The following is a 13,746-nucleotide window of genomic DNA, read 5'->3' on the forward strand; positions in this document are numbered from 1 at the left end:
ATCAATACCAAAAATATATTAGGCCCTGAGCCAAAAATATATCCATTTGAATTTAAAAATCATTTCTCTGCGTGTATAATAGTGAGAATTTGTTGTGATAGGTATCTCTTTCTCTTTTACGTTATACCCTTAGGAATGTGATGAGAACATCGTAAAATATAAAGAGCCAGGGAGAGCAGCACCAAACTTAGAGCGCACCACCTAAACAAAAATCTTAAGGCTGAGTTCCATTTGGTGAATTTTTACTTAAATTTGGCAGATGGAAAATTTTCAAATTCCAGCAGACTTATTTCTGACAGACAAGAAACCAATTTTGACAGACACCTTCTCGAAAATCGAACGATCAACAACAGAGAGATTTTTGAACATTATAATTTATTTTCAAAGTGTCAAATTTAAGTGAAAATTCCCCACATGGAACGAAGCCTAAGTACGTCTCTACATAGCCGAAACATACAGAGGAGACAATCTCCTATGTATTGGTAATGTTGGTAATGTGATTTCATTTCTTTTCATTATGGGAAAAGCGTGAGGGGGGTTAATACTCGTAAAACTTGTGGGTGTCATATTTGAATCACCCCTAGTCGCTGAATAAACTGCAAAATTGAGCGTCGTTTACTCTTCAGTCGTACCATACGCGCAATAAAGTTCACCACGTGTGTCGCGTACCGCTCGCTGACCATACGATGGGCAGCAGTGAAATAACACCAAACGGGACGGACTGGAGGAACGTCAACTTTTTCGAAGATGTTGTTGTTGCCGATTTGCAAATTGCCTCCGAAGATTTCACAATATTGGATGTAAAAGTTGCAAATGCCACCGAGAAAATTACCGGTTATATGTCGTTAATGCATCGAGTTACACTGCAAGTGCAAGTGGGAAGCGCTGACGGTGGTCAAAGAAAACAACTGAACTACATCGTGAAAGAGAAATCCGATAAGGTTTTCGGCGGTGAAATGGTTGAACTGATGAGAGTATTTCCCAAGGAAATTCATATGTATTTAAAAATTCTACCGTCATTGGAAGAACTGTGGAAGGCCGACAAGGTGAAATTTGGACCAAAGTAAAAGATTTATTTTGCAATTGTACTGATAGCTGATACTGATGCTAATGGAGAATTATTTCAGAATGTTCAAAGTCACATCGTCCCCATTTACGGTAATTGTGATGGAAGACTTGCGACTATCGGGCTTTAAAATGAAGGAATGTAGTGCAGGACTTAGCCAGGAAGATTGCGAGAGAGTTCTGGAAAAAATGGCCAAATTTCATGCTGCTTCCGTGGTGTACTATGAAGAGGTTTGTTCAAGTATTCATAATTGTCTAATTGCAACGAATTGAACTTTAATCATACGATTTTTGAAGAACGGCCCTTACCCAGAAGACTTTAAGGATGGAATGTTTTCTGATAGACTGATAACAATGCTCGAGCAGTATTATGCCCCATTGTTTGACTCATACCTGCAGACTTTGGAAGAGCTTAGGTATCCAGCTCAAATCATTGAAGCACTCGTGAGTCGTTATCACTTAACTGCAATGATGAATAAAAACTAATTATTTACTTTTATTTCAAACAGAATTCGTTCAAAGGGAAAGTCTATTCAACGATCAGCAAACTATTCAGATTGGATTCGTCAAAGTTTAATGTCCTCAATCATGGTGACACTTGGATCAATAACATCCAGTTCAATGAACTTGATCTACTTTTGGTAACATCCCAAATTTAGCGACAAATACTCTTTTTGTTTAACTATTTTACTAACATAATTTCAGCTTGACTATCAGATATCCTTCTATGGATCGCCTTCGTACGATCTTCTGTACTTTATAATCAATTCAGCGCTTAGTGTGCGTACCGAGAAGTTTAATGACCTGATCGATCACTACTACAGTCATCTGGCAGCAGGATTGCAACAACTAGGAGCCCAAACACCCACACCAACGCGCCAACAGCTCTATGAAGACATCACGGCTCATGGCTTCATGGTTTGCGTTCTGTCGATGGAGGGACTGGCGATGATGTTGGCTATGCCAGAATTGGACCTGGATATGGAAATTTTGGGCTCCATGGAACCGGAAGGAATTGAATTTAGGAGAAAACTGTACACAAATGGACGGTTTGTGAAAATGATTGAAAAGCTGATGCCGTTCATGTGGGATAGAGGGTTTCTGAAAGAGGTTCAGTCATCAGCATAAATAAATTTTAGAAGGGGTTACTACTACTACTTACCCTATGTTAAACTAGTAACTTACTAGTTTAACATAGGGTAAGTATGCCAGTCTATGGCCGTAGTGGCCCTCTTAGTGGCCCTATTTTAAAGTTAATTTTATTGATTATTTTCCAAAAAAAATTCGATGCAAGTTTTTTTTTATTATGCCATTAATCTACGCAGCCGGCACCAGTGGTGTTGTGGTAAGCGTGACTGCTTTCTCACCCCAATAGGTCTGGGTTCAATATCAGCCGAAGTCGGTGGGATTTTTCTGAGGCCTGAAAATCTCTAGTTACATCTTCCTTCGGAAGGGAAGTAAAGCCGTTGATCCCGGCCCATGTATGGTTGAATGGGTGCGATACGCAGGTGTGGAAGCTGCCTTCCTGCACATTCGATTATCGCCAATGGATGGCAATCGATGTCCGTCGGTTATTGGCACTAGATTGCGGAACAGAGACCGACGTTAAATAAAGGAAAGAAAAAAATCTACACAAATTAGAGCAAGAAAATTTATTTCAAATTTGAGTTACACCCTAGCACTAGTGCCATAGCTGGTACGCTTACCCTATTATTTGCTATTATGTGCTATACATGAAATTACGACTGTCTTGCTTGAAATATCTATTATCCAATAGGCCTTTTTAATGCACCACCAATGTAGAGTGCGCCAAGCGAATTTGAGGGGAAACGTCTGCCAAACCATTTGTTAACATCAGAATGAGGAATTTCACAACGCAAATTAAATAAATTGTCATTCAACATCTTGAAAATTTCCATCAGTAATTGCCATATTTTACGATTTTTCACAGATCTGAATTGATTTTCACCTCAACTATTCACACACAAGAAATCCAGAAGATCATAACCACTAAGGCACTTTTTTTTTTTTTTTTGGTTTGTTTTCCGTCGATCTTGTTTTCCGTGCTGAGCACCAATGCTACCGACGCCAGGGAGGCTGCTCCCACACCTGGACCCTACCTATCGACCCATCAATTCATGAACCGGGGACCAACGGCTTTACTTCCCCCCGAAGGAAGGCGTGATCAGAGATGTTATGCCTCAGAACATCCCGGCGGCGCCGACTGGGATTGAACCCAGGCCTGCTGGGGTGAGAGGTAATCACGCTTACCAATACACTACCGGCACCGCTGAGGCACTTTTATAATTTTCCATTTTTCTCAACAAAAATATTCTTGGACACTAGCAGCACAAACGAAGTGACAGACGGAGCGGCTCGAAAACTTTGAGGATGAACCTGCTATTGCAATTTTTCAGTGTACCACATGGCAACACTACTACCAACTGGCTCAGTTCTAGTACTCTCTTCGGTCCCAAGCTAATCGATTCACCCCTCGAAACATAGCAAAATCTACGAACCCCTCATTTTATCTGTCAAACTATCATAACGAATCAAAACAAACATAGTGTGGTACTAGAATTTCGACTAGAATGGGGTGAATGGGGTGCGTTAATCGATATGCTCGGGATCAATAGGCTAGTCAAGTAGTGAGCCAATTTAAAATCGTTAGTTTCCACCGGTTGATTGTACCATAGAGGTAACTCTAAGACCAGAAGGTCCCGAAGAAACGAGCTCAACTTTCTGGCTCAGCTCTGGTACTATCTTCGGTCCCAAGCTAATCGATTCACCCCTCGAAACATAGGAAAATTCACTAACCCCTCATTTTATCTGTCAAACTTTCATAGCGAATCAAAACAAACATAGTGTAGTACTGGAATTTATACTAGAAGGGGGTACGTTAGTCGATTTGCTTGGGACCAATAGGTTAGTCAAGTAGTGAGCCAATTTAAAACCGTTAGTTTCGAATTGAACATGGCAACACTACTACCATAGAGGTAACTCTAAGACAAGTAGGTCCCGAAGAAACGTGCTCAACTTTTTGGCTCACCTCTGGTACTATCTTCGGTCCCAAGCTTGTCGAATCACCCCTCGAAACATAGGAAAAACCAATAACCCCTCATTTTATCTGTCAAAATTTCATAGCGAATCAAAACAAACATTGCGTAGTACTAGAATTTCGACTAGAATAGGGTACGTTAATCGTTTGCTTTGGACCAATAGGCTACTAAAGTGGTGAGCCAATTTAAAATCGTTAGTTTCGTATTGATTGTTGCTACTACTGGATTGTACTAGCATTTTCACCAAATGTACTCGAATGTTGTGGTTCTATCTCTTTCACTCTACTCAAAACTGAAATGCATAAAAAAATGACAAAATGATACACTCTTTGCACACCGTCAAAGATCATTGCACACAAAATCAACTTTGTTCAAATCACAACAAAAATACTAGCCCATCTGGTGGATGACTGCACAAGTTTCTAAGAAAATTCTATTACAACGAACCACATTATTTTAACTGGTTCCTTCGTCAGTTAGTCGTCTGTCACTTCGTTTATGCTAGCAGGATCCTTGCAAAATCGATACAGAATTAAATTTTTCAACTGTAAATCAAGTTTTGGAGCATCCCAGATGAGTCAATTTATCAGGAAAAGTAAAAAAGTGTACCGCTGTCTATGTCTCACGACAAAAATTTCTGCTCACAACACTCTCACGATATTCTCCTATTTACCACCAGAGGTTGAATCGATCATTTAGTTTCTATTAAAAGACGTATGCCTGCTTACCCAAGTAACCAACAAGCCCGATAAGGGTTCTTTTTGCAATAGGCGAATCCAGTAGAAACTAAGCGATCGTTTCAGCCTCTGGTGGTGAATAGGGGAACCATCAAAAGAGTGATGGGCTGAAATTTTTGCAATGAAGCATAGGAAGAGGAACATATTTTTACCTTTTCTGATTACTTTATCCATCGCAGGTGCTTGAAACCATGTGAAACCAAAGTGAAGATTTATAAAACTGCCCCAGCGGTTATGATCTTCCAGATTTTTAATGTGGTGTTATTTGAACTGTACATCTGTTCAAATATGTAAAAAAAAAATAATAAAATAAGACCCCTCCCGATGGAAATATGCAAGATGTGCATAAAAATATGCATTAGTTTGAGATGTAAAAAAATGTAATTTTGATGTAAACAAACGGTTTGGTTGACGTTTCCTCTCATAATCATCTAGCGCCTCTACATTGGTGATTCAACCTCTGGTGGTGAATAGGAGAACGTCAAAAAGAGTGTTGTGAGCAGAAATTTTTGCCGTGAGGCATAGGAAGCGGAACACTTTTTCACTTTTCCTGATAAATTGATTCATCTGAGATGCTCCAAAACTTAATCTACAGTTGAAAAATTTAATTCTGTATCGTTTTTGCAAAGATCCTGGAGATGTTCAGGAATATTTTTGTTGGGAAAAATGGAAAATTAGAAAAGTGCCTTAGTGGTTCTGATCTTCCGGATTTCTTGGGTGTGAATAATTGACCTACAAATCAGTTCAGATCTGTGGAAAATCGTAAAATAAGACAATGGGCCGTATGTATAAAAAGAGTTTACTTTACTTTCCCGTGCTTTTCTTACGGGTAAAGTAAAGTAAACGCTTTTATTCATACGACCTAATTACCGATGGAAATTGGCAAAATGTTAAATGAAAAATGCTTTACTTTACGTTGTGAATAAATCCTTATTCTGATGTAAACACAAACGGTTTGGTTGACATTTCCTCTCGAGCTCACCTAGTGCCCTCTACATTGGCGGTGCATTAAAAAAGCCTATATTAAGTTGGTATCCAACTGATATAAAACATGGAAGCACTATATCAACCTTATATTGGTTGTATTGATTCAGCCGAATACGATGTGGTTGGAAAGGTGTCCAGCCATTTGACCGGACACTTGAAAAGAGAGTTCTAATCTTTGAACACTACTAGGTTCCTAAATGGCAGCCCTGTGGACTTTTTTTACCTTCCACAATTCTGATTTTTGATGTTATAAATATGGCATTTTTTGTTAAATTTTATCTTGTATAAAACTGATTTTCTTTATTGTCAATGGATTCATTATTCTATTAAAGATAATCTTTCCGTAATGATGTTGGTATTTTTTCAGCCACCCTTTTTAACATGAGCATTTCTTTGGAGATTTGATGATCTTATTCTTTTTGCACAGTAAATGCAGCAGTACTTTGGAGCAGACATGGCAAATCATTTGCATTCATTTTATACATTCATTTACATTCATTTGCCTCTAACTTTTTTCATCAACAGCATTCTGCAAAATAATGTACAAAGCTTTTGTAGGTTTTGTTATAAGCTACAAGTTTTGCTCATAACTCAAATCCGTATCTCTTATGCATGACGAACCAGAGTGAACAGAAGCCACTACTGTTTTTCAGTGAATGTATTTTACATTCACTGAAAAACAGTAACAAGTTCTGACCGCTTTAGTTCGTGATGCATAAGAGATTCAGATTTAAGTTATCAACAAAAGTTGTAGCTAATAACAAAACCTACAAAAGCTCTATTCATCATTTTGAGGAATGCTGTTGATGAAAAAAGTTAGAGCCAAATGAATGTAAATGAATGTATGAAATGAATACAAATGATTTTCCATGCCTGCTTTGGAGTTTAAATGTTCTTTTTACATTTTGCACAGTAAACGCAGCTTGTTTCAAAATTCATAAAAAAGAAATTAACAATTTTAACTTCTTTCAAACACAAGCAGTTCTTTGGAGTTTTGTTGTTCTAGTCAATTTTGCACAGTAATCGCAGCTTGTCATAAAAATAATACAAATCAGAATTTAAAAAATAGAAGATTTTTCCTTTTTTTATTTCCATCAAGAATTTTTACAAAAATCCGAATGAATACATTTATACAGAATCATCAAAATTGTACATGGTGTTTCGAAATTTTTATTAGAGTTTCGTTCGTAAAATCTTTTGAATTATTTATCTGAATTTATAATGTTAAATTGAAATTGCGATTGATTAACTTTTAGTTAGGTTAAAATTTCTAATCATTTAAAAATTTCGGAAAATAAAAATAAATCCAAGAGAATCAATTTAGTACATAACAATACTAAATGCAAATTTAACATTTATGGCTTAAAAGATGGTATATTTTTTATATAAATGCGGAGCCGATATACAGTGTTTGGACTACAAACTGACTTAAAACTAACGTTAGTAAAGCGGGGACCTATTACTCGCGGCTATCTCGAGGTTAGGGGTAACAATTGTAACAATTGGATGTCAGGGAAGGGATTGAGAACACAGTGTTTGAAGAGCAATGTGCTCTTGATCATGAACTAAGCGACAGCGGCGCCGGTGGTGTAGTGGTAAGCGTGATTACCTCTCACCCCAGCAGGCCTGGGTTCAATCCCAGTCGGCGCCGCCGGGATGATCTGAGGCATAACATCTCTGATCACGCCTTCCTTCGGAAGGGAAGTAAAGCCGTTGGTCCCCGGTTCATGAGTTTGATGGGTCGATAGGTAGGGTCCAGGTGTGGGAGCTGCCTTCCTGGCGTCGGTAGCATTGGTGCTCAGCACGGAAAACAAGATCGACGGAAAACAAATCCAAGGAAAAAAAATGAACTAAGCGACATACTGATGAAAAAGACAAACATGGGGGTATACCGATGGGCAGCTATCAACTTGGGAGAACACAAGATAACTACTTAATCCTTAGATCGATGCGTTTTAAAAACACATAAATTAAATTTAAATAGTCGAGATTTCGGCTCGCCAAGACGTCCTCTAACTGTTTTCCTCGGGCCCTGAGGGATGCGGATAACTCGGATCTAGCAACACAATGAAGGGTGCATGAGCAAAGCACGTGATCGATCTCGTGATAACCACTACCACAAGCGCACAAATTGTTGCCTGCGAGCCCGATTCGAAAGAAATACGAGTCTAACGAGTAGTGATTGGACACGAGCCTTGACATGACACGTATAACGTCACGGCTCATGTCCAATCCTTTGAACGACGACTTGTTCGATACCTGTGGGAGAATAGAATGTAACCATCTTCCCAGATCACTCTCATTCCATTTTTGTTGCCAGTTGGTAAGGGCCTGCTGACGGGTAATTGAGAAAAATTCCGCAAAGGTGATTTGTCGATCAAAAATATTGCCTTCCATAGCACCCACCTTAGCTAGCGAGTCCGCTTTCTCATTACCCGGAATTGAGCAATGAGATGGGACCCAAACTAAGGTGATAGAATATGAGCAGTTAGATAAAGCACTCAGTTTAGATCGTATTTCAGGCAGGAAATAGGGTTAACTACCCCATTTCCGGCCTATTAAGCACAACCCGCACTTCGTCTTTCAATCTAGCGCAGCTTAGCACCAAACGGAATGTTATTATTACTGATGGCTTCCAAATTTATTTACCTTTCCGTACGTACCGTAAGATTTGATAAAGAGAAACCTATCGTTGAGATATTGTCAAAAGTTTAACACTGCTTCTTTACGCCAAACTCGGCCTACGGATTCTAAACTCGGCCTAACGCATTGAAACGCCATTGAAATGCCAATGAATTCACTTCGGCCTATCGGATGAAGATAAAAATTGATTCGGTCGAACGCTTCTTTTGTTTTTGGGAATAATGAGTGCAAACATTCATATCACGCGTTCTCAATGACTTCGTTCAGAAGCTTATTAACTAAAGTATCGTACCAAACCTAAAATATCGCATAATTGACGTGATTGATCGTGGATTTATTTGAAGTTTTCTGCTCGATAGGCCCAAAATGGCTGAAGTAGTTCTCTACCCTACAAAGAGTGTTTCGTGAGTGAACGAATAGCCTCCAATGAGCTAAGACTATCCGTAAAAATAAAATAATGGTCAGAGGGTAGTGAGGCAATTAGCTCTACTGCGTAGAATATGGCTGCTAATTCCGCAACATATACGGAACAGGGTTTTTACAGTTGATATGAGACGCTATGAAATTCGTTGAATACTCCAAATCCAGTGGAAGCGTTTATAAAACTCCTATTGTTACTGACATGATGGTACTTGTTTGCAAAGATTAAGGGAACAAGAAAGATGGTCCATAAAACCGGATAATTTTCGATTTATTCACCAGGAAAACCGGTGAAAAGCCTGATCCAACAAAATCCGATTCTTTATTCAAATTTTTGACATAAGACGACATACAATTTCCTGAATTCATAATTAAGGCCTTATCCCGTTCAACATAAAGTTCCAAACATTTACATTCAACATTCATTAACTGAAAAATGTTTATGTTTCAGATACCGGAGCGGCAATTCGTTAATTAAAATGCGTTTCATATAACAACCTGGTTTAAAATACTGCAAAGTACGTCTGTCACCATACACAGCAAAAAAATAATTTTGATATCACATCAAAGTGGATGCACTACAATCATGTCGAAAATTTCATGTAATTTTTATGACCACATAAATAAACAAATGCAGTAAAAGCAGCGTAATGTCAGTTCATGCATTGTATTAATGATAATTTTGTCCTTTTTAGCAAGTAATATTACACCATATTTTCGACATGATTATAGTGCATCCACTTTGACGTGATATCAAAATTATTTTTTTGCTGTGTACAACATTTCGTTTGTATTCATCTTTAAATTGAAAGTCAATTTGATTATATCATAGTAACATAGTTCAAACTCAAAACAGAACTGAATATTCACGTTGACAGGAGGCATACGGATATATTTAAATTTGCAAACTTTATGGTACCAATTTCATAACATTTCTTATTCTATGTCCTCCTTTGTTTCACTGATGAAAATTGCATATTGAATTTACGCGGTATATCGCTTTTTACGCGGTTTTTTCTTACACGGTCTTTTTTTACTCGGTTTTTTTTTACGCGGATTTCGGAATTTACGCGGTTTTTTTTTACGCGGATTCCGGAATTTACGCGGTTTTTTTTTACGCGGGACGTATCACCCGCGTAAAAAGCGACTCCAGTGTATATTGTTTGTGCAGTCACCATTTCACATGTAACGACGGCAGTCACAAAACGGCAAATAAAATTAAATTAAAATTTTATGTTTTATGTTGTTGGTATAGGCCCTAACACTGGACTAATCCGAAGACCCTAAATGGACAGCTCAGTAGAGTAGGTATAACTAAAACATCAGGTTTTCAATCCTAAACAAAATCAACCAACAATCGTAAGTGGTAAGTACCCTAATATAAAAATACCCAAACGGACGATAACCCAAATAATAGAACCAATCCAATTAGTTTGGAAGATTCCCCAAACTCGTCGTTCAGCAAAATAATCATACAAAATGCATTAGGGTAGATAAGAAGAATGCAATACATATTTATATTCATCAAGCAGTAGTTGAATGTATGCAGACACTATAATAAATTCAACAACAGCCTGATGAATATGAAATATGTATTGCATTCTTATTACCTACTTACCACTTACGATTCTCCCCTGAAAATGACTGATCTGACCAGGTGTCCATTAAGGGGCTGAATTTCATCATGTTTCGTCATCTTCTAACAAGCCACAGCAAATACAGATATGCTCATTCTTTTGAATTTATTACGTCCCTACTAGGACTTTACGTCGGCTCTCAACTTGATAACTTCCAGAGTTGTTAATTGAGAGCTTTCTAAGCATGTACCATTTTTGCATTCGTTTTATTGTGTGGCAAGGGAAATCTGAAATGTTTCAACCCAACAAACTACTAGACCAGGCCGGGAATTGAACCCAGTCGCCTCCAACATAATTTTGCTTTAGAGCTGCCCCTTTACCGACTGAGCTTAAGGAGACCCACAGATATGCTTATAATCAGCAATAAACTACGCTGATTTGGATATTTACAGTGCCAGTGTGGTGTGACAATTCTGGTTTCAGTTGTCTCACTTGATTTCATTCGCGAATCGTCATTCACAGCATTGTGAGTCTTGCAAAAATGTTGAACTGCGATTGGATTGATACCGATCTGCTGCTTGACATTTTACAAGCAGAACTAGGATCTCACAACCAGGAGATCAATATTGTTGGCTTTAATGTGGAACCAGCAACGAAAAAAGGTGACAACTATGCCAGTGAGATGTACAGAGCCGATGTAGAATACGAGCAGAATGGGAAACGGACGAAGAGCAAACGAATTTTGAAGGTATTTGTGACGATTTGAGTGTTACCTCATGTTATAATACATATCCTAGCTGACTTTTTACAGGTCATTCCATCAGGAGAAATTCAACGGATGATAATGGATAAGAATAGCATTTTCCCTAGGGAGATAGCAGTCTACAGGGATATTCTACCGAGGATCAACGGGCTGTTACAAAGCATAGGCGATTCAACAGTGTTGTCACCAAAATGCACCTTCACAATGGATGAGCCAAAAACTATGTTGGTGTTTGAGGATATCAAGGATACCGGTTTCCAAATGGCTGACCGTAAGCTTGGTTTGGACTTAGATCACTCCAGGCTGGTCATTAGTAAATTGGCCAAGTTACACGCATGTTCGGCGGTAATCTACCAAAAAAATCCATCTCTTATGGACCCAATTCTAGAGGGTGCCATTTGTTCGAACCCAGATCGACAAGATTTTCTAGTTTTCTACAAAATGTGCTCCCGTCAGGTTGTACGGCTCGTAGAAAGCTGGAATGATCCCCTGTACAATCATATTTTAGTGAGATTACAGAATCTACCAGACACAATAATTAGAAAAGGTATACAGGTATACACACGTGACGAGTCGGTATTCAATGTTCTAAATCATGATGATGTTTGGACGAACAACATGATGTTCAAATATGGGAATGGATCCGTCAACGATGTGCTTCTATTTGACTACCAGCTGACGTACTACGGCTCACCTGGAGTGGACTTGAACTATTTCCTCTATGGATCGGTTCAGGAGGGCGTTCGCGAAAAGTATTGGATGGAATTGATTAGGGTAAATGATTCTACTTGAACATCATTTCCAAGTGAAATTTGACTGTTTCTGATTTATTCATCAGGATTATCACAACATTCTAAGATCAACGTTAGAGAAGCTACAGTACTCCGAAAAAATACCGTCGATTGAAGACGTTCACGTGGAAATCATTCGAAAAGGCTTCCACCGTAAGTGTTATCACTATGTCAGCATTTCGTTACAGAGCACGTGCATTTGTTATTCTTTCTAAAAGCTCAATCGGCAACTGCCGTGCGACTTTATTTATGAGCCTTATCACTTTGGTAAACCGTTTCAACTCACGATAAGATAATTTTCCCTGTGTGATGCCTTTCGTATCGTATATCGCTGTCATCGTCCACTCTATTTTTCTATTTATAGGCGTAAATGCTGTATTCTGCCTATTGCCGATAGCGTTAATGGAGCAAACGGAGAACGCCGAGATGGACGTGTTTCTACAGGAAAACGAAGCCGGTGAAGCGTTTAGGAGGGAGATTTTTTCCAATCCACGACTGGAACTAATACTGAAGCGGGCACTCATCCAATTCGATCATCTGGGATATTTTGATTGAAAATTAACAGAAAGTAGTGTTCCCTCAACTGTTGAACTTGTTTTTAGGTGTCTCGAAATTAAACATTCAAATCTCGAGTAAATTTCCAATCCAAAAGATCTGCGTTGATCGAATATCTTCATCAATATCCCTATAATAACTAATCGTATAATTCTTTAGATCACTGTTAACAATCATGACTATATGAATACGTGTGATGGGAAAGCTACTTTGAATTTTTGCGTTGAATCCAGTAACCAATAGATGCGGTAGAATGGAGCACATAATTCGAGCAGTTTTAAATTACGTTTCCTACCACTCGAACATTCTCGTGGAACAATGTTTTGATATTTTTTCTTCTAGAACCTAAAAAAAATAGGATCTTATTCATGCTCAGTTTGAAGAAATCTAGAGTTTTGCTTCATTTTCTTAAAATCGCTGGAAGAAGTATGTCCTAGAACTGAAAATATGATTAATTATCTATTCCATTTGAGCAGATAAAATGACTTTTACTACCACTCGATCTTCGAAATAATGCAATATTCTGAGATTTTTTCGTCTAGAACCACGAGAGAAGCAGCCAAAATTTGTCAGCTCATCTTTCACAAGGCACATCAACTACCCTTTTTGTGAAGTGAAGCCCGGCCAATTCAGAATCGGTACACACTATTTTTATTGCGCTGGAAACCAGCAAAATTTAGCTGGATTTTGCCGAGCTGGAAATCCAGCAATCCTTTCAGCAAAAAAAAATAGTGCTGGATCACCAGCAAAATAATCTGACATAAAAATGACAGCACTTTACTGTAGAACCAGCAAAATTTGCTGGTTGTTCGGTAATACAGAAGAGGAATTTATTTTGGTGTATGATCAGCAAAATTAGTAAAGTATTATTTTGAGAAAAATCAAAGATTTTTTGAAGTTCAAACTTAATTTATTTCACACATTAGCATCATAACTGTGATTCAAATTATGTAGCGATAAATTCAGTGCAAACGAAGAAATACTATCAAAAACGATGAATATAAACGCCAACCCATTATCCACTTCCTCCTGCAAATAAATATTAAGGAAGTCACTTTACAGCACTGGTATAACCGATATTTGTATGCAAATTTAACTTTATCAAAATAAATCAAGTTGCGATCAGGCATGCGATAAAGAATCCGCTCT

General features: G+C 38.2%; 1 protein-coding gene and 1 pseudogene across 1 annotated transcript; both read left to right on the forward strand.

The window, feature by feature from the left end:
• The first annotated feature begins 745 nt into the window (after window positions 1–745).
• LOC135706516 (uncharacterized) lies at window positions 746–2,201 on the forward strand. Its single transcript, XM_065228129.1, has 5 exons — window positions 746–1,063; window positions 1,128–1,296; window positions 1,363–1,509; window positions 1,575–1,706; window positions 1,771–2,201. Exons 1-5 carry the CDS (start codon window positions 840–842, stop codon window positions 2,191–2,193), a joined length of 1,095 nt encoding a protein of 364 aa, XP_065084201.1. The 5' UTR covers window positions 746–839; the 3' UTR covers window positions 2,194–2,201.
• Window positions 2,202–10,985: 8,784 nt separating this feature from the next.
• The window catches only part of LOC135706515 (uncharacterized), a 70,979-nt pseudogene continuing 68,218 nt past the window's right edge, over window positions 10,986–13,746 (forward strand).

Source organism: Ochlerotatus camptorhynchus, unplaced genomic scaffold, assembly GCF_037179485.1.
Source record: "Ochlerotatus camptorhynchus isolate MF236.1 unplaced genomic scaffold, CSIRO-AGI_Acam_v1.1 ptg000283l, whole genome shotgun sequence".
Classification (NCBI taxonomy): domain Eukaryota; kingdom Metazoa; phylum Arthropoda; class Insecta; order Diptera; family Culicidae; genus Ochlerotatus; species Ochlerotatus camptorhynchus.